Genomic DNA, 27,782 nt, shown 5'->3' on the forward strand with positions numbered 1-27,782 from the left:
GCGAGTACTGATTTTTTATTGCAGCTGTGATTGGTAGATTCATACATTTCAGAACAAAGGAAGCTGATCACTGAACCTAAAAATATTTTAAAAATTTGATTCAGGTTTATAATTTCTGTTTGAACTAGATCTTATAATTTCAAAACATGTCTGATGTTCAGATAAAGGTACAGAATTTATCACTAGCATCAAAAAGGTGAGAGGTCTCTGTAGTCACCTAGTGGAGTTCAAAGGATGTTGCTGAAACCAAAGCCTGGTCACCCATGCAATAGCAAAAAAACTCTGTCAGGGTTCTTGCTATCCCTATAATCTGAGTGTTTACATTGTGTCAGTCAGCATTATCTCTCCTCACCCAAACTTGGCAGGATGTTTAAAGCAAACTGAAAATATATCACAGCAATGTACTTTTATACAACCTAAATTCAGGGTCTGTACTCTGATCCTTGTATAAAAGTCTTTCAGACTGGGAAAGAGCCTAGCTTAAAAAAGAAATAGAAAAAATCGATTTCTTCCACACCATGTCATTATATGTTTTTATATATGAATGCGCTTAACCTACTGTATTCAGAAGAACAATCCTATCACCCAAAGGAGATAGATACCTAGGCAAAGATGACAAGATCCTATGAACCATAGGATCATTCAGGTTGGCAGGGACCTCGGGAGGTCTCTAGGCTGACCTCCTACTCACAGCAGGGCCAGCTGTGAGATCAGGCCAGGTTGCTCGGGCCTTGATCCAGTCAGGTACTGAGCTCCATGCTCTGGGCTGGTGCTCGCACAACCTCTCTGGGCCCTGTTCCAGTACCTGGGTGTCCTCATGGGGAGCAAGTTTCTCATACTTAGTCTGAACCTCTCTTGTTTTAATCTGGGCCTGTTGTCTCTTGTCCTCTGGCCATATATTGCTGGGAAGAGCCTAGATCCAGCTTCTAAATAGCTTCCCTGTAGGGGCTGGGGATGGCTGCTGTTAGGCGACCTCAAAGGCCTCCCTTCCCCAGCCTGAACAAGCCCCACTCCCTCAGCCTGCCTCACAAGGCATCTGCCAGCTCCAGATGCTTGCAGCAGCTTTCTACATCCCCTTTGCCAAGGTGTAAGGGACAATACAAAACGAAAGAAGGTGTAGAATCGCGATTAGTATTTCATAAACTGTCCTGTGAAATACCAATAAACTGCATACAACCTGAATGAGGCACAACCACCAAGCCGTGCACGGACTTTAATGCTGGGTCCTTTTGTATTCCTTCAGCAACACAATAATCTCATTTTCATGATTCAATGATGTTCAGCTGCGCTGATTCAATAGCATTTCTATTAAAAGCCAGGTAATCTAATTTACTCATGGATAAAAATAACTCATCTTCAGATTTAATATGAAAGGGGCAGAGCAAAAGCTATACCCTTTGTGGCCCAGCTGCCACTGGTGTTCCTGTTGTGTGGCTTTAGGATCACTTGCAAGGATCTGTGCTTACAAGCAAATGGAAGCGATTGTGTACAGCTATCCCTGATACTCTGCAGCTGGCGTTTTTTGTGAGGGTTGGCTTGGTTTTTTTCTTGTCAGCGTACCCAAAGAACAGTTTACAGCAGAAACGCACTGTGAAAGGGCAGTCTCATAAACTTCCACTCACCCTAAGAAAATGATAATTTTTCGATGTTAGCGTGAATTGCGCTTTACTTTTCAGCAACATTGGGTATCACAGTGTCAAGAGGACCGGTTCAAAGCCTGCTGAAGTTAAGCGGAAACATTTCCATTGGGTGTGAATGTATTCAGAACAATCCTGTCATAGCCCAGATAACTCTACCAGCAAGCTCCTTCTTTGGAGTTAAACTTATTTTCTTCTTTTGCTGCCCTCCTTCCTGCAGGCCCTCTGCTCCCTAACCATCCCCTGGGAGCTCAGGGGAAGGCGGCGGGGCTCTCCCTGACTGGTGAGCCCCACGAAGCGATGAAGCTCCGCTCCGAGCTGTACCCGAATTTACACGGCCACACCACCCACCGGGCCCCCCCAGCAGGCGTGAGCGGGGTGGCGGGGGCGGACAGGCGCCCCCACGGCCCCACGCGTCCCCAGCGCCGCGGAGCGACCGGCGCCTTAACCGCCACCGGCAGCTTCCCGCCTCTGCGGGCAACGGCCGCCACCTGCCGGCCCTGCCCGGCAGCGCCTCACGCCGCCCCGCCGCGCCTCACGGCGCCTCAGCCCGCCGCCCCCCCCTCTCTCTCCGGGCCGTCGCCTCACGGCGCCCGGCGCTGCCCCACGGCAGAGCCGCCGGCCGGCTGGGCTTTAGGGCTGGGGGGGAAAGTCTAACCCAGGCGCCGGCTTGCCAGCAGCAGCAGGCAGATGGCGGTGGCTCCCCCTCTGTGGCGGCAGCCCTCGGGCGCGGCGGGGTGAGCCTCCCGCCGCTTCTCCGGGTGGGGGCAGGCAGCTCAGACCGGGCACCCAGGCTGCCACCAGAGAGGTGGTAAAGCTGAGCATAAGCTCTGCTAATTGCGAATTAGACGAGGGTTTTAATAGTGCTGGCAACACGCCAGCGAGGCAATGATGGGTTTAAGGGCTCCTGAGTGTTGTCAGGCACGTGTCCCCTGAATCAGAAGCCCGGGATCTACCTACGAGCACATGCTTATACAGCTACTTCAAACCAAGTGGGGTATTTTTCATCACATAAAGTCAAGCCCAGCTTCAGAAACCTGCACAGTAAATTAAGAAACTGTACGTGCTGCTTATGAAAGCTTAAACAAGAATAAGTAAATGACTATGGGTGAGATATTCATCTCCTAGCCGGGCGTCTCAGGGCAGGTTTCCACAGGCCACATGGTTTTATTACGCAGACGGGGAAGTTGCTTTTTGCTGGGCATCACATCCCTTTGAAGATGCAAAGTGTTGCCCAGTAATTCACACCATATACGTACCTTCATATCATGAGGTTGATGTAAGTCACTGAGGATGAGTCAGCTGAACACAGGGAAACACGACAGTAATCTGTCTTACTCTCTCAGAAATAAGCTTTTCTCCAGCTGAGGGAAACACCTGTATTATTGGTACCTACTCATGCAGACTGGGCATTGGGCTTCTTGCCATGGACACAGTGCGGGCAGTCCTTGCTTACAACTGCCCCCAAACTACTTCTGTTTCGCAGTCCTGCTGCATCCTTTCTATTTTCTGGCCAACTGTGGAAATGAAGAAACGCTTCACGGGAATGTTTTCGCTGTGGAAAAAGAAACAGGACTGGTATAAGCAGAAGAGAAGAAAATTTTTCCAAGAGGGTATTAACGCAAGATCTGAATAAGCTGTACGGGACGCGTAGGATCCCAAAAGCTAAAGACAGGCTTAAAGGCACCATCTGGGTCCCACTAATGCCCTGCTGGTTGTAGGTGCTTTGCTCCAGCCACACAGGCAGGGTCCACACCCATTAGCTACTCAGGACTTTATATTCACAATGGCCATAAAACCCAGAGGACTCAGGCCTGCCAAGGCTGCAGTGTAAACACGCTTATTGGTTGCAAAAGAAACAAATGCTGCTCTTTGTACTACACCCTGCTTCTCAGATATGGCCAAATCACACTTGATGCAGACTTGGGGTAGCAGTATTTTGATTCGAGTTGGAAATACTGCTGCAAATATCACAAGCAAAGAGGTTATTTCAGAGGCCTGAGGACTCTCTCACACCTTGCTACCAGTGAGTTTTCCTGGCCAATACATGCAAGAGGAGGATGAAATCTGTCACATGGGCTTTATGCCAGTCGGGGCTTGTACTGCTCTCTCCGGGCTGGATTTCTGTTGTACGTTGCGAGGATTTTGTTTTGTTTTTAAATAGAGCTTTCCTGATTGAAATCGGGCTCAATGCAAAAGAAACGCCAGGCTCCTGCAGCTCTCAACAAAATCTGCATGTTAGAAGCCTGTGTTGCTGATCTGGAATATATTATTCCATGGAGGGTAAAGAGGATTTTCAGGTTTAAAGTCCTGTTATGCAAATCAGTTGTCTTCTGTTCTGCCTTTGCATTAACACAGCCTGTCATAGTTCTTCTGCCACGCTTCATCTTCTATTTCCAAATCTACATTTTTTCAGACAATTTGATTTCAAAATTATATTTACATTCTTAACATCTCTTAATGAGCTTATTTCATTGGTAGAGTAAACCTAATTATGAGTCACACCAGGGGCTCTTTTGCTGTGAATATTTCCTCCAATTTAGCCTGATCAAAGATTGCTGGGCCATGCGAGAACCGCAGCTTCAAACATTGCACTCATGTAGCTTAAGCAGGAGTTAAATATTTTAAATAGAAACAATCTGCTCAAGTTGAGTTAAATTTTTGGTAGAGACCAGAGACTGAGTTCAGAGTATCTTTAAAAACCAAGAGCGATCTTTAACTGATACATTTGGGATGTATTGCACCATGTTTTCCTTTGCAGGGCATCTCCAAATGGGCAAGGTCCAATAGCTGTTACCTTGAAGCTAGCCACCCTCAATAATAATGATAATTAGGGGATTTACGTTATGAATTTTTAAAAGTAGATTTTTTTTTTTTAACTGAGCTCTCTGTATTCCAGGCTTTCATGTATTTTACAACTGCTTTTTATGCCTGTTTTCATTGTTTTATCTTTTCCTTGATCACGTTTGCTCAGATGTAAAATGGAATTCAATTACCAGCAATTATACCCCAACTGTATGCACCGCAGAAAACATCGGCACTGAGGACGCTGCTTTATGTCTTCTACTTAATCCCTTTCTCTGGTGAGCCGTCAGGTCTGCATGCAAGGGCAGAGCAGAGGCTGGGGAGCCACAAGCTCAAGGCCTAACCTCACCGCTGGCTCATTGTACCCCAGATTTTAAAATCTGACTCCTATATTTGGGCTCTTGACTTGCAGAGGTGACAAGCTTAGCAGCCAGCTGCCCAAGGTGTTAGCTCTCAGTTCCTCACTTTCCAGACAGGTAACTTGCAACAGTAACAGAAGTGTGGTACTGCGTAACTGCTTGAGGTGGTATTATCACTTCAGAGGTCTTCTGATCAGACTTTATATATCATCAGTTAACTGCTGAGAGTTATTCAGGAATTTAGATGTTTACGTTCTCTATATCAAGTGTAAATCATAAACAGATCATAAGCAAACCACCATGCTTAGTCAGAGCTCCTCCTCAATAGACCCCTGTCAGTCTGGCCCAGTATCACTTTCTGCACCTGTTAAGAAATGTTTAGTATCCCATTCATATTCTGAGGGTTGTTTTGGTTTTTTTTTTTAATCTCTGTGCTGCGCTTCAGAGAAAAATACAGTTTTTAATCTTGGGTATGAATATGCAGAACCTTCACTACAGCTGTGAAATGGAAGACATCTCATGCCTGTAGTGAGAAAGGAACCCAGCAGTAGACCCCTAGGCAAGCTAACTAGCCCTGGGCAACCTCACCTGAAACCCCACACCCACACTCATTGGGCAGGGGCTCCCTTTAAGCCCAGGCTTGAGCCTGTTCTCCTCATAAAGGTGCTTGTCTCTAGCAGTCCTCTTGGACCTGACTTGTTACTTAGTATCTGCCTGGTATTTTCTGGGCCGCTAATCACTCTACTGCTGCTTGCCCATCTCGGGTGCTGTGGTACTGCATGCTGCTGGTGAGGTCAGTGCCTAGCTTGTGTGGTTGCCCCTCTCCTCCTGGCTCACCTTCTGTTAGGAAGAAACCCTGCTTTTTGCAGCTCTCTGATGCTCAGCAAGGAAGCTCCTTAGAAGAGCTGTCTGCCTGGTTGTGCTTGTAAGGGAGCTCAATGCCCTGCCATGTCCTGCTCCTGCTGAACACTTGGCAAGAGTGGGTGCCTATCCTCCCTTGGTGCTGCAGAGATGTGCTGGAAGGGATGGAGCTACAAGCTGTCTCTCTGGCTAACTGTTGGCAGTATTTAATTGCAAATATCGTTATTACTTAGTTACTACTGCTAGTCCCTATGTGAGACAGGAGACTGTAAAGGGGTGGTGTAAGTAACTTAATGATCTCTCTGCAAAACTTAAAAGACTTGAGTCTCCTTTTGGTTCTGCTAATTTTATATGTCTCAAACTTCTATAGAGTTGTTTCTGGCTTCCACAGAGGTAGTGAGAAGAGTACCTAATCTTTAAGCTTATACTTGAGAGCTGCATTTAATTTTTAGCAAATATTTATTCATGGAGTCTCTAATTTATACACACATACAAAAGGCTACAGCTAGAGGAGATGGAACATAAAGGAAGCATCAAACAAAAGCACAGGCTTTTTATACCCAATTAAAAGGAAATATTATCCTAATGAAAACTCTCAAGGAAGTGGAGAGTGAGTAAAAGCAGATCAAAGAGACTCAATAAAAATCCATTTTATATGTAACACATTATTCAGCAATTAAATGGTACGTGTTGTGTGAGGGAGCACAACTGAGAGGTTCAGTCTGTTGGCCTTACTTAGCATCTTACTTCCTAGCTTATCCTGATGTTTTCTCAGGAATCATTTTCCACGTAAAGCACTACCGAATTTAATGTGAGTGTACTGGTAGGATCTCAGTAGACAAAAGCAATCACTTAAGGACAGACGCTGATGCTATTTTGTGTTTTGTGCCATTCTTGTTTGAAGCAGTGTAAATCTGTACTAATGCCACTTAAGTAAACGGAACTAATCTGGTCTTAATTGTATTTTGATTTCTGCTGTAAGAAGGCCATAGCACGATACTGATTTCAGGGATAAATATCTATTTCCTTACTGGATTATGAAACACTAACAGAACTACTACAACCAGAAGCAAAGGTTAGCAGCAAAACATGACCCAGGAAGATGAATTTTAAGTTCTCATACACAAATATTGGTATAGAAGTACTTGCAAATTCACCAGCCCTACAACTGAAACAATGTTTTGTCGCTAACTTGCCAAGTCAAAAATGAAATATGTTTCAGCTGGACAAGGGAGTAATGTATGACCCTGAGAAAGGCTGTACTAAGTTGGGGAGGGGGGGGAGGGAAATCACTACTAGACCAAGCATTTGTTCTACCAGCAGAAATGCAATAATACTTTCTTCAGGATGCTTTTCAATCTGCAGCTGGGGGACTTCATGAGACAGATTATAGCTACAACTTTGTTTAAACAAACAAACAAAAAACCCCCAAACCAATAACACCCAAATGGCATGTTCCTCCATGAAATAGTTTAACTGTTTTTTAAAATCCATTTTGGCTTCCCAAACTTTCAAATCTGGCACAGTCTATGTTTGTGGAAACACCACCCTGACTCCTTTTTTTTTTTTTCCTTTAAGTTTAAACCTGTTTTGTTTTGATGTCTCTTTGGAATAACAAAACCAACTGAATAATGAATGCCATGAATTCCCATCCCTCCTGCTCTTCATCTTCTATTTGTATCTCTCTTTTCACCTGTCTTTAGGAGATAGGAACAAACCTGAATTCTGTATTCAAACTGTGGACTAACCATAAACTCGTATACAGCAACAAGGAATTGATGTACTGAAACAGTGGTGATTTCTGGTTGTTCTCTAGTCCTTCCCTAATAATTCCATGTATTTAATTCATTAGTTTAGTTAATGCAAAATACTAAATTGGCATATTCAAAGAGCTAATCATGACTCCAAGATCTTTTTCCTGGTGATAGATAATTTAGGTAGACATGCTGTCTGTATAAGGCTGTCTTTATCTGTGCCTGACTCTGCATGACAAGATTCTTTTCTGACACTTATTAGTTGGAAATTCAGTATCATAAGATTTCCACACTTCTTCATGATCAGCTTTAGGTTTACTACACAAAATTATTTTGTTTAGCTTTGTATAACTCTGTCATCTCCCTATTCACCTACTTTCCCTTTCATTAATGAACATAATGTCTATTACAGATTCATGTGGGCTTCTACTGATAAACTGTTTCTTGAGAAAGCTAACTAGTCTTTCACCTCTCTGATTTAATACCTTATTAATCTATAACAGGATCTATCCTCTTACTATGTGACAGATTCATTTTCCCCCCTCTAATAGCTTTTGGTGAGTGACCTTGCCAAAAGCCTCTGAAAATCACCCCTTTATCTACCTGCTTCTGACTCAAAGAATTCCAATAGATTCCTGAGGCATGATTTCCCTGTACAAATCTGTCGCGAGCCATTATTTGGTTTGTAATTTCTACTTAATTCTTTTCTCAGCTGTAGCTCTTACCAAGTCACCTGGCTTCAAAATCTGATTTAACAGTTTGTGGTTTTTTGCAACTTCCTTAGAATCCTTTTTTAAAAAAAACAAACCTGGCCTTGCACTCACCAGCTCCTATGTCCTGTACTGCAGTGATCAAGAGTTTGATCATTTCATATGTGACTTCCCTCTCTGGGTGGGTAGCCAGTGGCACAGGCAAGTGTGGAGCTATGGCACGTTATTGCTGTGTGTGGCTTTGACCTCAAAGTGCACTGCAAAACACAGTCTATATGTACTCACAGTATTGCTCACAGAGGAAAAGTAGAAATCTCAATCCATAAAGCGAATTATATGGGTGGTTAAAAACCTTACTAAACAACCCTTTGAATTCTGAATAAACAGTTTCTATAATCTGAAGTACAGATGTATTTTAAGACCTGTCATTACTGCAGTCTAGAAGAGCTTCTTTGTACCTGGTGATCCACAAACTTTTACAAAGAAAAATTTAGATTTGCAATATAAATATATGTAGAGATGAAGAAAGGATTGTCTGTTTTCTTTGTTGTTAATGGGTAGCTGAAGCACAAAGATTAAGTAATTGCCCAAGACTACACTGGCAGTCTGAGAGAAACCAAACTTAATTTTCATAACTTAGTCCTATCCGTAAATTATGGGTTTAACTTTCCCCTTTAAATATCATATATCTTCATATTGTGGAAAATGTTATTTGTACTTTTAATTATATTTACCTTCTGTCTCTTACAGGAACTGGTGTGCTTATGTTCATACCAGACTTTTACCTACAGTGGTAGAGGACAACCTGGAAACTTTCTCATCAGGCAGAGCGAAGCCTTGCACTTGGCATCTTGGATCCTGTGCTCAGAGGTGTGTAGAACTAGGAAGAAAGAGTACTTGCAAGTACTTTAATTATCACCAGCTGAATAATTAATACAGCCATGACTTTAGACATGAAAATTAAAACAGGAGGGAGCAGATGAGCACGTTTCCAGGTCTCATCTTAACATGTCCCTATAGCAAGTGTAAAAGCTCATGACTTGACATGCCTTCACTCTGGCACCCTCTGATCAATTCAAAGTCTTCAAGTAAGCCTGCTGCCTGCTCCCCTCTTCCGGAGTACTGCAAGGCAAGGTGCACATGTACAAAGCTTTAAAGCACAAGTGGGGAAGAAAATCCTTTCTGTGCAGTTTTCCAAGCTTGTGCTTTGTTGGAGCAAAAGGCTTCCCCTGCGAGGCATCAATACTTTTGTTATTATCTCTCTGCTGGGTGCTTATTTCTGGCACAGCTTTGGTCAGGCAGTGAACCTAGAAAAGTAATTGGCCTGGATACAACTTGTAAATAACGACTCTGTTAAACATATTCAAATTGTCCTTTGTGCTTTGGGTGCTTCATTGTATTCTCCAAACATTAGATTTCAGTAGTAAATGAAATTGGGTTTTAATGCATGGGCCTGGAAAATGGCAAACTGAAACAGCACCAACAAAACAGAGGTTATAACGTATTTTTCCCTTGAAAAATTTCAAAAGCCTCTCACAAGTGAGTTTGACTGTTCTGAGACTTGTCCTCTAGGTGGTATGGCAGAACGTGCTTAAATCTTTGAGATGACACTGGGAATAGAGTATCCTTAGGATTTGGTGACTCTGAAATACAGTCGATTGTATAGCAAAACTGTGGAATATGGACCTTGTGGTTGAAATATTGCCATTTTTTTTCTAATTCAATCTAGAAGATTTACAATAACTCTAATTTCTTTTTTTTTTTTGTAGGAAAATTAGCTCCTTGTGCTGTTCCTGTAAACAAGTCTCTACTATATACACTTCTGAGGCTTGCCTATGTGGAGAGTTATTTTTGAAATAGCTATTCCTGATTAACTCCTTTCATGGCCACTTCATTTTTATGAGTGCTTTCAGGAATGGATTATGCTAATGCAGAATAAGGTAGTTTTATCATAAAATAAGACCATCCATACAGCAAAATAACTGAGAACTCTCTTGATTTCAGTTCACCTTAATCTGAAAAAGCCATTTCTCAGAGGCAAAGCAGGTTGGGGACACATGCAAAGCTCCCGCCAGCTGCTATGAATTTTAATATATATAATATTACATCCCTTGTGAAGGGGTGACAAGATTAACTACAGTGTAAAACAAGGTGGCATTTTTTAATGTATTGGGAGGATATTTTTTGGTCTGACAGACTTCAAATTTGTCCCCCTTTCTGGAGTGATTTAGACAGGGATTTTGTGTCCAAAACAGATTTGTAACCATTTTATCATTGTATTTTCTGAGATTTGAGGTGTTCTTCATGCTAGTGTTTAGCAACTAGCAGAACTCTGTGATATTCTTTTTATTAAAACATATTAAGAGGCAACTAGACTTGCTGTAGTTAGTTTCTTCTGTATGCCCTACTGCATTAATTCTGAACTGACTTCTCTGAAGTTAAGAAAGCTAAAAGAAGTGATGCGGTAGCCGGGACTTGCAGAATGTATTGAACCCAGAAAGAAAATTGCTGCTGCCTCTGCAGTTGCGTACTGTAACAGTAATAACTGAGGCATCACAATTACATAGCCATACCCTCCTTACATTGACTTCAAGAGTGGAAATTTTCACGCTTTATCGGATTAATGTTGGTATAATCTTGTTTAAAATAATCAGAATGGAAGGCTTCCAGTGTGCACTAAATGTGAACTGATGTGGCATAAATTCATTGTGAATGCTTTTTTTTTCACTGATTTCAAAGAAAATGGTATTTCACAATTGTTTTTTTGGCTTACTCTGTCCAGTTTAGTAGATATTAATTGTAATATCTTCCATAAAAGTTAGCAGTATTTGACTCCTGAATAAGATATTCAGAGAAGTCGTCTGACAGCACTAAATAGACATCAGTCAGGTTCCTTTAAAATCCATGCAGATGATCTGAAGGCTGCAATATTAAAACTATGTTTGCTATTGAAACACCAAACCCTGGTTAAGCTTCATTTTCACTTGCAAGCAGTTAATGAAAGGATACATTTTACATGTAAGATAACATAATGTAGTTATACAGGTATCCTACGACTCCTGTTTGGTCACCTAAAATAGGTTTAAAATGTTCTTGTTTTGTAGGTCCCAGACAACAACACACCAAGCCTACAGAATCAAACATAAAATAGTAACATCGCTTGTGTGGAAGTGCTGTCCTGGGTACAGTGGGCAAAACTGCCAACCCAAAGGTAAGTAGAGTTGTAAGGATTTGAAATTATTCACTTCAACAAAAGAAAACAATGCAATCTGATTGGCAAGCAAATGGCTCTGCTGAAAATCAATACAGTCCTTCCTGTTAATTTAAAACCAGGAAAAATGCACAGTAAAGTAAAATGCTGTGGGATGTTGCCTCTTCCCTGCACATGAATTTCCAGAGTAGCTAAGCAGAAAGTCCTTTTCTCTCTTCCACTCTAAATAGGACTCATAAAATCTTCAGCCTTATTCCATTTTGCTAAAGTATGAAGTTTGCATTCAGTGTGTCTCTACTTTTGACCTTTTAGTTATTGAGTATTGCAGTGCTGGGGATATTAAATTCAGGTCCTCTATTGAATACTTGCCGTAAAATTCATCTACAGCACTGTGATTCTTTTGGCTTTCAGTTTCAGGCTCTAAGAATATATTTTAGACATGATAAAATAATGTATATCAACTTTGTTTCCCTCTGAATTGAGTGGGACTTCTGTTGTTTATTTCAACAGTGACTGAGTTTTACTAGGTATTACACATGATCCCTGTATAATTGTGCCCTTTTTTGACAGAAGAGAGTGTTTTACCTCTGCCCTGGTGATCAAACATATGGCAACGTACTGTAGTTTAACATCTGTATAATAGCTATTTCTTTGCTGCTGGCCTTAAACAAGCAGCCCTTGAAAAATAAGATATGGCATCAGCATACATATTTTAAATGAATGAATATTACAAGAAAGGCCATTAGATGTGGTAGGGAATTCAATCAGCAGTGGTAAAGTAGAGGCTGTGATTAAAAATTAATGTAGAGGAATGAAGAGAAATCACTGATATTCACATCCAGGAGGGAAATTTCAATGCTGAAGAGCCAGAACCTCAGCAGACACAGAATTTTCTTCTGTGCAGGTGAGCATGGAGTCAGATATTAACGTGGGACACAGCAAGGCTGTCCAGTGAGCATGGATCAGATGTTTTAAAGGTTTGTTTTTAAAAAATAGATTAAAAATGATTATTGAAGGGACAGGCTACAGTTGATAAAATTGAAATGGCACCAAAACAACAGGGAAGCACTGACCGGGGAAAAAAAGACGTATAACTCAATTTGTAGTGGCATCTGTGTAAAAATAAGAATAAAGGAAAATGTTGTCAAGTGTTACAGGAGCGGGTTTGAAGTTGCATCTCCTGGGTTCTATTTTCAAACCTCTTCTGGCTTGCTGAATAACTTGGGCAAGCCACTTATAATCTACATACCCAAGTTTACCCATCTAGAAAATTGAGATGACACTTATCTCACAGGGGCACTGGGATATTTAATTAATTAATGCTTGTAGAAATGCTTAAAGAGATTGGGATGAAAGGTGTTATGTCAGAAAGGCTCTTCTTCCCTGCTTCTGGAATCCTGCCTCCCATGAGGAGCAGACCACCAACACAAGCCCTGCCTGTATTATTCAATTCCCGTGAAGGGATGTCAGCTAATGAACTTGAACAGTTGGGAGCCCGATAGCCTTGTCTTCAGGCACTCAGTTTTTAACACAGCAGGGGGAGAGACAATGTAAGCTCTGACTGGGGCTCTCCAGAGTCGCTGAGCGCTCTGCTTGGCCTCTCTGCACTTGATCTGCTCAACAACAGAACTGTTATTGAAGGGTTTCTGTGCCAAGGGAACTGGGGTATTCCGACAATATGTTTTAGATCCTGGGAAGGCACTGTTAGTGTGATGTGGGTTGCTTGTAGCAAATGCTAATTCAAAACGCCTTCTGGTTTAGCTTCTCTCTCAAACCAAGTGAAATCATACATAACTCTTTCAGTCTGATAGTCTAGGCAGGAGGAAACACTTGTCACCATCTGATAGTTATTACTAGACATCTGTAAATCATATTTGGTAGCCTCATTGTAGCTGCTTGGTTACAGACACTTCTCAGGGTAATGTGGTAGTGAGTGAGACAGAAGAGCCTCTGGAAAGAGAAGTGTTCAGATCACTTTTTCTGACTTTACCTCCTACGTGGCAACACATGGCCAAATTGGATAGGACATGGATCCTAGTCCAGCATGGACAATGCAATTTAGAAGAAACTTTTTAAGAAGGGAAAAATGTAGATGTAATTTCTTACAAGTCTCATGAAACAGTGCAATATGGTCAATTCAACAAATAAAACATCATTATTTTGATTTGGGAATATCAAATGCTTAACTGGGAGCAAAACTGCTAAAATGAAAGGGCTTTAAGTTCTGAGTTGCAAAGTTCATGATGTCATTGTTACTAAACCCAGCTTTATTTTAACTTTTCATCCTTAAGCTGGAGAAAAAAAATGTGTGTGTAGTAATGTCTGAGAGGAAGAAATCCCAGTTTGCTCATGCACATGTGGTCCCTGAACACTATATTATGTGTCACAAATGATTTCAAGAACTGGAAGATGTATCTTCAAATGTAGATCATGCTGTGTTTGAGTTCAGCTTTGCTGTTGGAGTGAGGCTGAGGTGACTTAATGTATATGAATTCATTTCCATCTGCTCTGGCTGTGGTTTAGAGCAAATAGCTGCCTCTCAAAGTTGCTGACAATGCCATAGTCATTGTTAGCACTGAATTCTCTCGCATGGTAGTGATGTCATTTCTCCAGCAGATGGCTGTAAAATGTTCTGCACAGGAGCGAGCACTATCCTCTCCGTGGGGTGAGCTGCAGACATAAAAGGTAGCAATTCACCTTGAAACACAGGGAATGGGAGGAAACTACCAAACTCCCCACAGGGATTCCCCTTCAGCTGCTCCTGCTTCATCAAAAATATATTGAGAGAAAAAGACCCAATTTCCATATTTTTAATATTCCCTGAAATCATTTTGTATGCTGTGTTTAAAAATACATGGGACAATAAATTATACATCTAGGCCAATATATTCAATGATAGGAGCCTAATGTTGCATTCCTATGTGCGTTACCTGATGTTCAGAAGTGCCGAGGACCCTGAAACTCCTTGAGGAACTGCAAGTGCTCTTCATTGCTCAGTATTTTGAAATGTTGCTTTTTTTTCTTATTGTAAATGGCACCTGTAAGGTGGGTCTAGAACTCTAATTTTTACTTTATATTTTATCTTTTTAGCTTAAACTGAGCATAACATATCCAATTTTTAAAAGGTCTCAAAGGCAAGTCATTTGATGGCTATTTCTAATCTAAGGAGTATATGTATTACAGTTTGTCTGGTGCTCCCATCACATCTGCTGCTGTTCAGCATTTAGGATGGGGAATCTCAGCTGTGGGACCAAGGAGCACATAAGAATTAATCACCATATGATGTGTCAGAGTGGTTCTTTTGGAAAAGGACTGAACCACACTGGAAGAATGATGTAGGAGAAGCTATATTGCCAGTGACTCTTCTGAATTTGTTTCACAAATGAAAACCCTGAATTTCTAATGCTGCCTGAGAAGTACCTTTCTATCTGTATCCACCTATACAGTGATGAAATTTAATAACTGTACAATAGGAGATATTGTCTCTGGGTGAGTTTTGTGTGTGTGTGCATCACTGGCTGCAGTCCTCACTGCTTTTAAAAGCAGTATAACGCACTATTGTCTTGCTCCATTACTGGTTTGCTCCAACAGAGTGAGATCTGTGTCCTGGGTCTTACAGGCATTAAGTTAACTGAACAGTTTAAAGTATTAGTAAAACAAGCATACAGTGATAAATATACATCCTTGAAACTCTAAAAGTGAATAAAACTGTAAGGGTTTGGGTATTCCACAATGTGAAGCTGTGAATGGGGCAGTTGATTTAATAGGGAAGATGAAAGATAAGATGGATAGTATAAAAAAAAATCTGGTGTCTATAGCACTAACAGTGGCAGTGAATACATTTAGAACAACAGAAAGATCGGTAAATGAAAGAATAGAAGGACATCGATCAGCTGGTCTTTATCACAGGCAAGTAACTGACTCCCTTGTCATAGATTATATCATCACATCACCACTGGATAAATCCTGTGTAATGAATTGGGCTGAATGAAAGTATTTAACTCCTGTCAATAATCATGCCACAGAAAGATAACAGAAGCTATTGAAATTGTAACTATTTGAGAATTTCGTATTTCTTATCAGCCGATTACAATAAATTCTAGGAAGCTTTCAGTCCATATGATAATTTCCTTTGAGTTCCTGTCCAAATTGTTACTTTCTTCCCCTCCCCCTTAATTTACAACCTCAAACACCTTATCCCTAAATGTATTCTATTGATCCTCATATATACTGCCAAGAGGGTGATGAAACATAGGGAGTTTCTTGATTCAGCATTTTATTCTGTTTCCTTGGAAACTCACATTATAGCCATACTACGTTTTAATACTTGAACTGGAAAATAATGTCACCATATCCAAGTTATTCTGCTTGTACTGTACTAAAGACTGGAAATTGCATCAGTGCCACATAAGTGGCGTTCCTTAGATGTGTTCCAGCTGGAACAGCATCCACTTCAAAATGCTCCATGAATTGAGCAAGCATATACAAATTGGTATGAATTTACACTAGCAAATTTACAACCTAGTTTGTACTTATTTCATTTTTTTAAACAAATGAAAATGACACCATTAAGCTTAATGGCTAGAGAAGTAAGTCAGGAAGGTGGAAATCTCAGTTCAGTTCCCAGCTATCTTATTAGTTGTTCCCTACTTTTTGTGAGTGAAGACACTTTACTCTTCTGGACCTCAGTTTCCCCAACTGTAATATTGAAATAATAATAATGTTAGTCTAGCTTTTTGCAAATTGCTTTGGGATCTTTGGGCTGAGATGTCAAATAAGCATAGAAAATCTCATCTGCTATGACCAGAGAAAATATTTACAAACTTATCACCATCGTGAAGTTTTTTAATGTATGTTTCAGTTGCAAATCTCAGATTATATTTGTTGGAATTTGGAATTTGGTTATGTTTTGAAATGGGTTTTATTTTTTTTGAGTGCTGCAACAAGGTAATATCACTATTGCCTTTAGTGGGAAGATATCCATGGTTGAAGATTTGTGTAATCTGTCAAAAAAACATAAAATCAGTTTCAACAAACCTGACTGATTTTGTAGCTATAAAAAAACCTAATTAATTTTACAGCTGACAGTCTCTATATTGTCTTTGTACTGCTGTTTTATATTGATCTAAAATGCTTCTCTAGAATTTTTAGCCCTGGAGATCTCAAAATTCTGTTCATCATAGGGCAAGTTTTGACATTTCAGTATTAACACCAACCCCTGCCAATCTCAGGAAGCCATTTATAAAGCCATTCACTGTCTTCATCAGTGTGGTCCCACACTGTTGTAGATGGACTAAACAGATAACAAGTATCACTGCAGATGATTAGGCTTTGGTAAAGTTGGTATAGAATAGAGAGAGAAAGCAATTGTTGTGGAATCCTGATTGTCACGTTCCGTGTTTCACTCACATCCTTTCCTTTTTCTCCCTCTTTTAGCTCAAGAACAACAGTCACTTATACACAGCAACCAGGCTGAAAGCAGCAGAACTGTCAGTGAGAGGATGCTGGGAACTCCTCAGGACCTCAGTGGGCCAGGTCAGCTGTTACAATTACTGTCATCACCTCTAGCCTAATCACTGACCATGTGACTTGCTAAGATCACTGCAAAAACAATTTGAGAAAAATCCCTGTTTGCTGAAGGGATCTGAATGAACCATTAGGGTTTCTGGCAGTCATGGTTCAGCAGTGTGCTTCTCTGATAAAGACAGGCAGAAAAAACTGAATTTAAAGGTACTAGTAGCTTAGTATTTATAGCATCTTGTGACTAAACTAAAACCAGGAAAGTAATTCTGCGTAGAAATATTTAAACTATTATATTACTGAGTAAAATGGAATCTAGGAGTAGTATAGACCAGCATTGGTCATAAAATAAAATGTAATGATGTTCATTTTATTATCTGAATACATTATTATTGTTATATATTTTCTTATAAAAATTGGTGCTTTATTCAAAATCAGTACAATGATGCTTCAAACTTTAGCAAGGGCAGCTTAGGTGTGTTTCAAGCTACTCCAAATGAATAGTGCAATAAGAAACGGTCTCAAACACCTGTGGTATAAAGATGTAAACTGTCCCTATGTTGCTTAGCTATTTGACCAGCTTCTCCATCTCTTAGTCTCTAGAATTGTTGGGCGTGCTCACTTCCCTTTATATTTATTTTCCTTTACCATCTGTATGATTTAAAGTTTACCAGCACAAATGTTCCATAAAATTAATTTCATAGTTGCCTGCATAAGTATTCATGGGAACGAAATTTTATTCATGCCAGGCGTGTTTGCACACTCACTAAACTGGGAGCAGAAACAATCATGTTTTATCAGATCATTCCAATTAACCATTAATTCAAATATTAAGTGTTCACTATAAAGAAACATGAAAAGGTATTCAGGATTTAGAGGTATTCAAGTAGTTGACAGACTATACTATATTCCAGTCTGTACCACCTGAAGGCATATATGCCTTTGAGGGTATAGAGATGTTGGTAATGCAGAATTATTTAGAAAGTCTGTGTACTCAGAGAACTGCCAACATCAGCATAACGTGTTTAAATAACAACAAAAGAAATATGTGAAACATGCTTGAATAAGGAAGCTGTTTGAAAAAATTATTCTCTGCTTGTGATATACTCCCCAGCAGTGCGTGAGACTGTATTTGTCAGGTAAATTCTTGGTGGCAAATTATATGCAAGTTATTTGGCAGCATTCTCTTCATACTGTCAAATGAGCTTGTAGTTTACATGGTGAGGAGCCAGAAGATGGACACGATGTGAAAGACAGTGTAAAGGAAGCATGTTCCTTGAACTTTCCTAATACCTCCCTTTTCTTTTGAACCTGTTGATGTTTCGATTATGGATGTCTGTATTGGCTTTTTGTATAATCATCAGCTGTTACACACCATGGTGTTAGTGTCACTCACACAGTTGACCTATATCTGAAAAAAATTTATGGAACCAAATAAATAAGGCAAGTTATGTTCTCAGGTCTGTATGCTGCAGTTGTCAATATACTGTTCTGTTGCTGGGATATTCACGCATGCTGGGAGAACAGGATGTCAACATCCAGTCTGCCACAGGATATGGAGATAGTACACATGTATGTGCTTATGTCCATACATGTGTTTTACGTTAAGCCATAATAGACAAATAGAAAAATTAAAAGCATAGGCAGGAGAGGGAAAGACTGAATCTGGCATGGAGATATAGAAAGGTATTTTCAAATGGGAGTTAGAAAGGAGAAGGTTGTTGTCCCTTGGTGATATCGTGTGAAAAACCAAGTTTCCCAGTGATGGAGGGAGGAGGATGTTTTCTAGTAAAGCAGACAGGACCCATGTGAAAAAGTGAACTTGATCAATAGAGCATTAAAACATGCCACTTCTAGTAGGAATTCTGCTCTGAAAAATAACTCTGAAACTGGAATCTCAGAGCTCCATGTTAATTGCTTTTCAGTTATTTTTAAATCAAATGGGGTCAGTTTAGGAGGAGAGAGATACCTGTTCTGGCTGCCAACCCTGCAAATGCGACCTGGGGCCAGGGCTGACTGCCCATCAGCAGCTGCCAGGACTTTACAGGCCAGATTCTGTTTCCAGCTCCCACTATACAGCCATGCCACTTATAAACCTCACTTTCAGGTTCATCTATGCAACTTGTCTTCCCCCTTCAGTAAGAACTGACAGAAATCTAACTGAAGAAAGCATTGCACCCTGCAGGTTAGTTATCAGTTTGGATGACTATGCATGAGCCAGTAATGAATTCAAATCACTTTCTCATAGTAACAATTCAATGAGGAGAAGAACTATGCAGACCTGTCTGTCTGTCACAGACTAGTATTATTATGAAGAGTATTCAGACAAAGAAGATCCATCAATGGCTTGTCTCCACAGTGCCGTTGGGGAAAACTGCCAGACTCTAAACTAGATGGTTGAGTTACAAGCACAATTTCGTGTCTGTGTAAGTAGACACCATGGGCAAAGTAGACAGATGGAGATGCTAACATCCTAACCTAAAACAGCCAGCCTTATTCACCAGGCTCTGCCAATTATGAATTTTACAACTAACATGCCTCTACAGAAGAGCATTCTCATGGGTGTTGGCACTCTTCATCTGCACTGACTGGGTGCATTTAGTGAATTTTCTGGATTTTCCCAAATGCTATTCAGCTAGATACGATACATTTATTTTTTACACACTAGAATTTTGAAGAATAAAAGTCTAGTCAGAAGAATACGCCCTTTTACATATAACTTGGGTTTGGGTTTTTTTTTTTGGTTGTAGTCTTTAGGCCCCTGTGCTTCTACATGATTTCTGATTATAACTGTTTACTGCCATGGGAATAGACACTGAGGCCGTAATGAAAAGTGACATAAGATCAATAGCAATACTGTAAATTTACACTAATAAATATTTGTATGTAATGCTAAAGAATCTCTTGCATAGCAGTTTGTTAAGTCATATTATGGCCTGGATCATGTAGGGTAGTATATCATGTGTCTAAGGTAGGCCATATAGGCTGAATTGTTGAAGGAACTGAAGAGATTTTGTAGCTTTGCTTACAGGAACTAGAGTATTTAATTTTATCAGCATCTTCTGAAAATCCTAGACTAAGTCTCATTCCTGTCAGCTGTGAAACTCAGATGGCTAGCTGAAGTCATTTGAAGTCTCAATTTGCAAGACCAAGGCTGCCTTTACCACTACTTACCTTAAAAGCATCCAGCTAGGCCTTTTTATACCTGAAGGGACTACAAGTGTCAGGAGCAATTTGGGCAGGTTTTAAAATAAGCTTGACTTCACAGGTTAGGCATCTTTTCTTAATGACAGACTAAAGATTATTCCAAAGTCACTTATCTGTTAGCTGTTTTTCTGCCTTACTGCTGTGTTGAAAAAGTCTATTTTGATTCCAACACTGAAAAGATGATGTATTCCTTCAGACATAAGCCTTGCAAATTCATGAAGTTATGTTACAAATGGTAAGTAAAAATCAATGCTTTTGTGATTGTGTTAAAGGTGAGAGACTAAGAGAGTTAACTGAGTACCCTGTAGGGTGCTAGGTGGAGGAAGAATGGCATTATGCTGATTAAAATATGCTAACCATTCAAAATACTCTTGTAGAATTATAAATACTTTATAATGGATACAGATGCTTCAGTAATTAGTTACTGCTGTGCTGCTGAATGTCACTAATAGATGATACATGACAAAAATCAAGATGATTCACTCAAGACTAACAATTCAGAAACTTTTCACCCTACTTCCAGCTAATATCTCTCAAGTCAACTGCACTTTCTTTCACCCCCTGCAATGTTTTAACAGTACTTTTTTTTTTCTTCTCATTTTGTTCTCTCACCAAGCACTCACACAAAAAATGAATGAGAAGATTAGCAGCCAGGAGATGAAACTGACTTTTCTACAGAAAAAGGTTGACAACATTGCTGCTGCGATGAATGATGTGAGCAAGATGCTTTCTTCTCTGGAAGGCAAAATCAATGAAGATAAGGGCAGAGACTTCCAGTCTTTTCTAAAAGGTAAGAAAAAATAAATTAATGTAATCACTCACCCAGTTAAAAGTGCCATAAAAAAATGCTAAAAACATTCATAGACTGTTCTATTCTATTGCTCAACATTTATAGGGAGAACTCTTTTTTTAGTTTCATTTTGTAATAGAGGGATTTGTTTATTATGACATTTGTTATGGTGTCATTTATAGTGACAAAAAATGTGGGTTCTAGGGTACCATATTGTCTACTTGGTAACTTAAGCCACTCTCAAGGCATTTTCATTTACTTAGAGCTTCTGCAAATATTCTTATCTCTGCTTTTTGTTTATCCGAGAGCTGCTAGAGGATGTAGTATTTGCTTTGCTACCAAGTCTAAGTAATATTCTTTAATACATAATTCACATATGCAGGGGAAACATATAAAGGATTCTGTGGTTGTTGTATTTATAACATGGCAAACATCCCGCTGAATAATTTGCATCTGATCATATTAGGCTACCTTTGATAAACATCTGTACTCATGTTCAGTAGATAGGAAAGACACAGGCAGGGATCAGGAGGTTTGGCAGACTCTTGCCAGCAGAATTATTCATCCATTCTTTGTGAATCCTGCAGCAAGATCTGTTTGTTACCCAACTACAAATGGTGCTTAACAAACAGACTGGGGCTGAAGCTTTCATTTCCTTGATGTGCAATATTTTTCTCATGTTTCAGGAATTTTCCCCAAACTGTTTGTATTATACCCTTTAGAATCCAGAGGACTTTTCTATTGTTCAGAAATAGAATGAGGGAACTGGAGCTCCTTACACTGAGATAAAACTAATGAAACAATAAGTGCTTTTGTATCTCCCTCGAATTTACCAAGTGTAGTCCCATTTCTTGTATTTTCAGTCCTCCTCTGTCTCCTGAGTTGCTCGTGCCACATGCTAGATGGCCCTCTTGTACCCTGGATCAAGTTTATCCCATCTCTTGCTCAGTGACCTGCTTTCACCTCTCCACATATTGCTAGATGGCATTCTTGACCCTTGGGCGTACATTTAATTTGTCTTTGAATATTTCCCATTTCCCTTCTGCTTTCTCTTCATTCTTTTTTATATTCCACTCATTCTACCTGTCATTTTCATGCTATTCCATGAGGTCTTTTGCTGCACCCTGTGCTCCTGCCTCTCCATTCCCTGTCTATATTTAAGGGTCCAAGTCCTAATTAAAATGTGCAGTACAAAAAACGCTATTATTTCACATTTCTCTGCAAAAGTGTTTCAAGCCTTTATTGTTTTTATCTGCCATGCTCTATATTATACCTGCGTAGATGAAATCTCCAGTTGCTGGCCATTCTTTGATTTATGTTCTCAATCTGTCTCCTAACCAAGTAGCTCTAATGAAAATGCTGCTATCAACTACTTTTGTTGACTCTAATTATGGGTACTCCAATACAGGTAATACTTGGCTTGTAGATCGGTAAACAGCAGGAATGAGGGGAGGAGGGGAGAGAGAACAAGACTAGTGTTTCTATTGGCTTGTATATGTAATGTCAAAGGGCAACAGCATTTTCTGTCCAAGGAATATCAGTCAGTCATACTCCAAGTGGGCAAAGAGCATCCTAAAGTAGCAGAGGCTGGAAGGAGTTTCCATGCTGTCCTCTAACTTGGTACAGATGTGCAGTATAGGCACATCAGACTTGCTAAAAATTACTCTTAGAAGCTCACCTGAAGCAAAACACAACTTTCCACACTACCACTGCCATCCTGAAGCAACATGTTTTCAAAGCACAGTTAAGTCTGTAGTTGCTTCATGCTATTCAGACTTCTTCCTTCTTTGCTTACTTTTCCATATTCTTCCCATGGTGCCCAGCTCCTTGGCTAATATCCATTAATCACCTTTTTTCCTATTGCAGAAATCGTGATGTCTGCCCAGGTTTGTGTCAGGGTTTGTTAGGAGTGAGGTCTCATTCTGTGAACGAACAATTCAATACAGTTTACAAAGTCTTTATTTCTTGGTTTCATCTGTAAATAGACTCTGGTCCCACAAACCTGTCATCTGTTGATACAGGGCAACACTCACTGGAGTAACTGATGTGCTGTGATTAGTGAAACCTGTTGTGCATTTTTTAAATTGTTTTCAGTACTCAGGAGACTGTTCCTACTTTTTACTTAGAGAAAATAATTTAGTGTTCTCCCTTTAATTTAATAAACTCTGCTTACTTCTTGCTATTCTTTCTTCCTCCTTTCACTCTACATCAAGCCTTTTTATAGATTCCTTTCCTCTTCATTATTAAAATATACAATCCTCTAAAAATGAACTCAACAATGGAGTGTTAATCACTTCCAAGTCAGAAATGTCATTTACGTCTGGATATATAACCTTAACTCAGTCTCTTGTGTACATACATTTATTTTGCACATTATTCTTCAAGTAATTGAAACTGCAAAGGGAGTATATGTTGACACAAAGTAATTACAGACTTTGGGTTTCAGCCAGGGAATTAAAATTAAAATTTATAATCTCATAAAAAGTGCAACAGATCTTTAATGTTCACAGGTAGTTTGGACCTTTCTATTTCAAAATGAGCAACAGAGAAATTGAGTTACATCCATGAAGGTACTCGTGTATCCTCAGCTCAAGCTTAAGAACGTACTCAATTGTCACCTACGACACAAGTTTGGGCCAGGTCTTTCTGTGGAGAAGCGTGCTCCTGCAGCCCCTGGTGAACTTTGGAATAGCACTTGCTTACCAAGTACCTAGTTGTCCTAGCCAGCAAGTAAGGGAGAGAAACCCAAAGCTATCTGTTTTATTAGGTTTGATCCCCTTGATAACAAGAACACCTGAAAAACAGAGCTGAGCTCCTTACAACACCAGTGATCCAACTAAGCAGAGTAGAAATGGGAGAGAGCGAGGCTGGCAGTTTCTTGACTGTCACAGAAAGAAAAGACCAATATAGATCCTGTGGAAGACGTCTCACAGCAGGATGGTCTGTTATCAAGATTTGTTGCTGAGATGAAGAAATGTAATTAATTCCTCATAGAAGGTGTAGAGTAACCTTGTTTCTTTCCACAGCCATGAAGTTTTTTTCCACAGCTCATCGTGTCGCTTAAGGCACAGAACATTTTTCAGCATCATAAAGTAGCCTGGCCAAATCATCAGCTACAACGATTTCTCTACATGTCAGTTATTTTACGCTGCATTCATATCTTGGTTCTTCCTCTCAGCTGCCAGGACACCCTCATTCTCGGGTATCTTATCTTACTGTTTTTCCTTCACTGAAGTTCACTGACAAAGCGCTGTGTGTAAGTGTGCACGTTCATGTGCACATTCATGTGTGTACATCTGTCTAGTCATTTGCTTGCTGTTCAGGTAGTCAAAAGTAAAATAATAAAGGCAATCATCTCAGTATTATCACTTTGTTATTTTTTTTTATACTTTGTGTAAAAATTGCTGTGACATCTGTGACCACAGTTGACAGTAATTGAGTTTATTGCTTAGGAAACTTCATGCTCTGTTTCTGAAGTGGCTCTTTTCTAGGCTAGCAAACTTATTGCACCTGCCTATTACATCCTGCCTTGAAAAAAACCACCATCTGAACAAGTGACAGATTTTCCCCTAAGCATCAGAGGTGTTTACTGTCCGTTTTACCAGACATAATGAAGACTGAGACTCATTTATAGTTCATAAAAAGCAAATATTATCAACTACTTTATCTCTGTTTCCAGCTGGAAATACATGCACAATTCAGATGAATCTCCTGAATAAAAAAAGCATTGTGCTTCTTTCTAGCTTCCTGAACAAAACCATTTTTATTTGGAATCCTTTTGCACCCCTGGAGCGCAAAGTTGCATTGGGTTTCATGGGTCTGATTTCCTACCATTTTGCTGCTCTTGCTGAGAATGTACTTTCAAATAAGGTTTCAGAACATGCCTTGCTGTTTTAGAGATGAAGCAATAAAATCCAGGCTATAGAAGTGATTGAGAGGAAAACAGAGGACGGCAACAGAAGAATTTCTGCTTTTATCAATACGGTTTTAATCAGAGAAACGATGGTCATCGAGGCATTGCAGAGGTTGAAGGGTTTAACCGTTATATCACAAGCTGGCTGCAAGCGTTCATAGCGTTTAGAAAAAATGTGCAAAGAATGCTTCAGTGCTTTAGCTGTACATAGGGGCTACCTTTGGAGAACAAATTAAAAAAATCCTTCTAATCTCACACCTGTAGTATGCAAAACTAACTAAAGGTTTGTACCTTTAAAATGTCTGCCTTTTGCAGCAGTGGTCATGTTACTAACTTCAGATATTCAATAAGGCTATTCTTTTTATTTTGCTTCTTTCTCACTGTAGTTTGTTGTATGATACAATAGCAAGGTAATAATCTCTGCTTTCGCTTCTTCTTGACCATAATGTTGATAAAACAAGTGTTTTTTCCTTACTTTCCCAGTGGAGAAAGGAGACATTATTTTCTTATGAGCAAGCCACAAAAGCACACAGATGTCCTCATTTCAGTGCTCAGAAACAGCTTAGCTAGGAAATCAAAGTTGATACCACACATGCAGAGTCCAAGTTTGCCCTTTCAAAATAATAGCAAAACTCTCATTGATTTCAGTAGAAACAGGGATAAGTCTTTAAAACTATTGGCCATCTTCTACATTCCTCAGCTTTAAATTTTGCTCTATGAGTGGGTAAATTGGGGCAGGGATGTGTGTGTTTCACTTCTGTATAGCACTGTGTCTGCTCACATTCTGGAAAAAACTTAGATGTTGCTAATACAATTGGTTTGATTGTTTCCGTATTTCTCCTTTTTCCCAAAGGTCTCAAATCCAGAAGTGTTAATGAATTAGTCAAAGACATTGTCAGAGAACAGTTTAAAATATTTCAAGGAGAAATGCAAGAGACCATGGTTCAAATTTTCAAGACTGTGTCTAGTTTGTCAGGTGATCTTGAAAATACAAAAGATTTAGTCAAGCATCTGAATGAAACCCAACAAAAATTTGCTCAGGAGAAAGACAGTGAGCCAACAAAGCTTGACATTCTGGAGCTAAAGAGTCATATGGTGCAGATGAAAGAGGAAATGACCCTTACTTGTGACAAGCCTGTGAAAGCTTTACAGGAAAAGCAGAAATCCTTGGAAGATAACTTGGCGTATCAACAGTCAAGAAGTGTCAGTTATTATGAATCTTTAAATAGGACTCTTGCAGAAATGAAAGATGCTCATGAACAACTGTTATCAGCAGAACAGTCTTCAAGCCAAAACATCCCTTCAGCAGATAAAGTCACAGAGTACAATGTTACAGAGTACATGTTCACACTGCATGAGAAAGTAAAGAAACAAGGCATGATGGTGCTGCAAATCTACGATGACTTAAGAGTCCAGGATAGCAAGATCAGCAATCTCAGTGTTGCGCTAGAAATTCAGAGAGACTCTGTTCTGGGAGTCTGTGATGACATGTTGTCAGAGAGCAGAAGGGATTTCCAAGCACAGCTGGCAGCAACCCAAGAGAATGTGCTTGTCCTAAACAAAAGTCTCTCTGACCTGGTCCTTCCATTGGACAATAAGATGGACAAAATGAATGAGCAAATTAATGATTTGTGCTATGATATGGAGATCCTGCAACCCTTGATTGAACAAGGGGTACCTTTTAGTTTGACTTCAGAGTATGAACAACAAATCCAAGCTGAAGCAATCAATGAGAAGCTTGAAAACCTCACGACTGTTATTAACAGAATGAGTTCTGCAATTAAGAAGCTTTCCAAAACTCAGGAAGGACTTAAAAATGAATCTCAGGCTTATCAGGAGCTGTTTGAGAGTCGTGTTAATGAATGTTCCATGGAAATAGAAGATGGATTAAACAAGACTATGATAGTAATAAACAGTGCTATTGATTCTATTCAAGATAACTATGTACTGAAAGATACGCTACGTGCTCTAAGAAATGAGACTGAAGTCTGCTGCAGCAGAGCTGAGAAACTGGACAGCCTCCTGGCTTTCATTCCACAGTTCCAACAGTTGAATGAATCCCTCCAGACACTGGTCATTGGCAAGAAGTATGAATTCACTTCACAAGTAGCTCCATCCATTTCTGATCTTCCATACGAGGAGTCTGACAAAAGTATTCTCCACAACCTCAGAAGGTTTTTCTACATTTTAAATGAAACATCATCAAAATTGGACAATCAACAACAAGATATCAGCCGCTTGGAGGAAAAGCTCTTTGACTCTGTGGAGGAATCAAAGGACCATGAGGTTCGCCTTCTGAATGTGGAGTCAAAAATTTCCAAGTTTTTGGCACAAAACTGTGTCTCACTGAAAAAAAATAAAGCTGCCTCAACAGAGAAAGAACAAGTGGTGTCACTTCAGCTCCAGACACTGAGTTCCAGGATCAAGGCCCTGGAAGCCAAGTCGATTCGTTTCTCAAACAGCATTCCACTTCTGAACAAGACGGCTCATGAGGCCTGGGGGCTGTGTCAGGATACCAACAGCAGCATCCAAAAAGTGAATGCAAGTATACCTGTGCTAATTAAACTTGCTCAGCCAGATATCCCCCTGCTGCAGAAAGGCCTCAAGGAGCTCATTGAATCTGTACTTGAAATAAAAGCAGGAACTATCTTGACAAATTTAACTCAGCGTGTTGACATATTGGTGGCAAGTGCAATGAACAATATCACCAAACTTCAGAAACAGGTGAAACCAGTTATAAAGAAACCAGCTCCAGCGAAAAAAGGGGCAACAAATGTCACCATGAGCCTGGCAAGCCGAAGTCAGAGAAACACGGATAATACTATAGATTCAGGTAATGCATTTTACTAAAAATTAGGGTCTTTGTAATAAAGTCTTACGTAACCATTGTGATGTTGGATGAGTTGGAAGAACTTGACTGAGGGTGAATAAAAAGTCCAAAGAATGCCATAAAGAGTGTTTCAGAGGAACTTGAGGTTACTCTAGTCTCTTACTTACAAAAGATTTTATTTTTCT

The 27,782-nt window shown here is 39.9% G+C and overlaps 1 protein-coding gene across 1 annotated transcript in view; it reads left to right on the forward strand.

Moving 5' to 3' along the window:
• Positions 1-27,782, forward strand: part of MMRN1 (multimerin 1) — a 47,032-nt gene that overhangs the window by 8,422 nt on the left and 10,828 nt on the right. Inside the window, exons 2-6 of the mRNA XM_009474705.2 lie at positions 8,877-8,996; positions 11,231-11,337; positions 16,774-16,872; positions 20,681-20,854; positions 25,621-27,600. Coding sequence (XP_009472980.1) covers positions 8,877-8,996; positions 11,231-11,337; positions 16,774-16,872; positions 20,681-20,854; positions 25,621-27,600 — 2,480 coding nt within the window. The remainder of the gene's footprint in view (positions 1-8,876; positions 8,997-11,230; positions 11,338-16,773; positions 16,873-20,680; positions 20,855-25,620; positions 27,601-27,782) is intronic.

The sequence above is a fragment of the Nipponia nippon genome, unplaced genomic scaffold (assembly GCF_047370975.1).
Source record: "Nipponia nippon isolate SJK-2023a ecotype South Korea unplaced genomic scaffold, ASM4737097v1 scaffold_6, whole genome shotgun sequence".
Taxonomy (NCBI): domain Eukaryota; kingdom Metazoa; phylum Chordata; class Aves; order Pelecaniformes; family Threskiornithidae; genus Nipponia; species Nipponia nippon.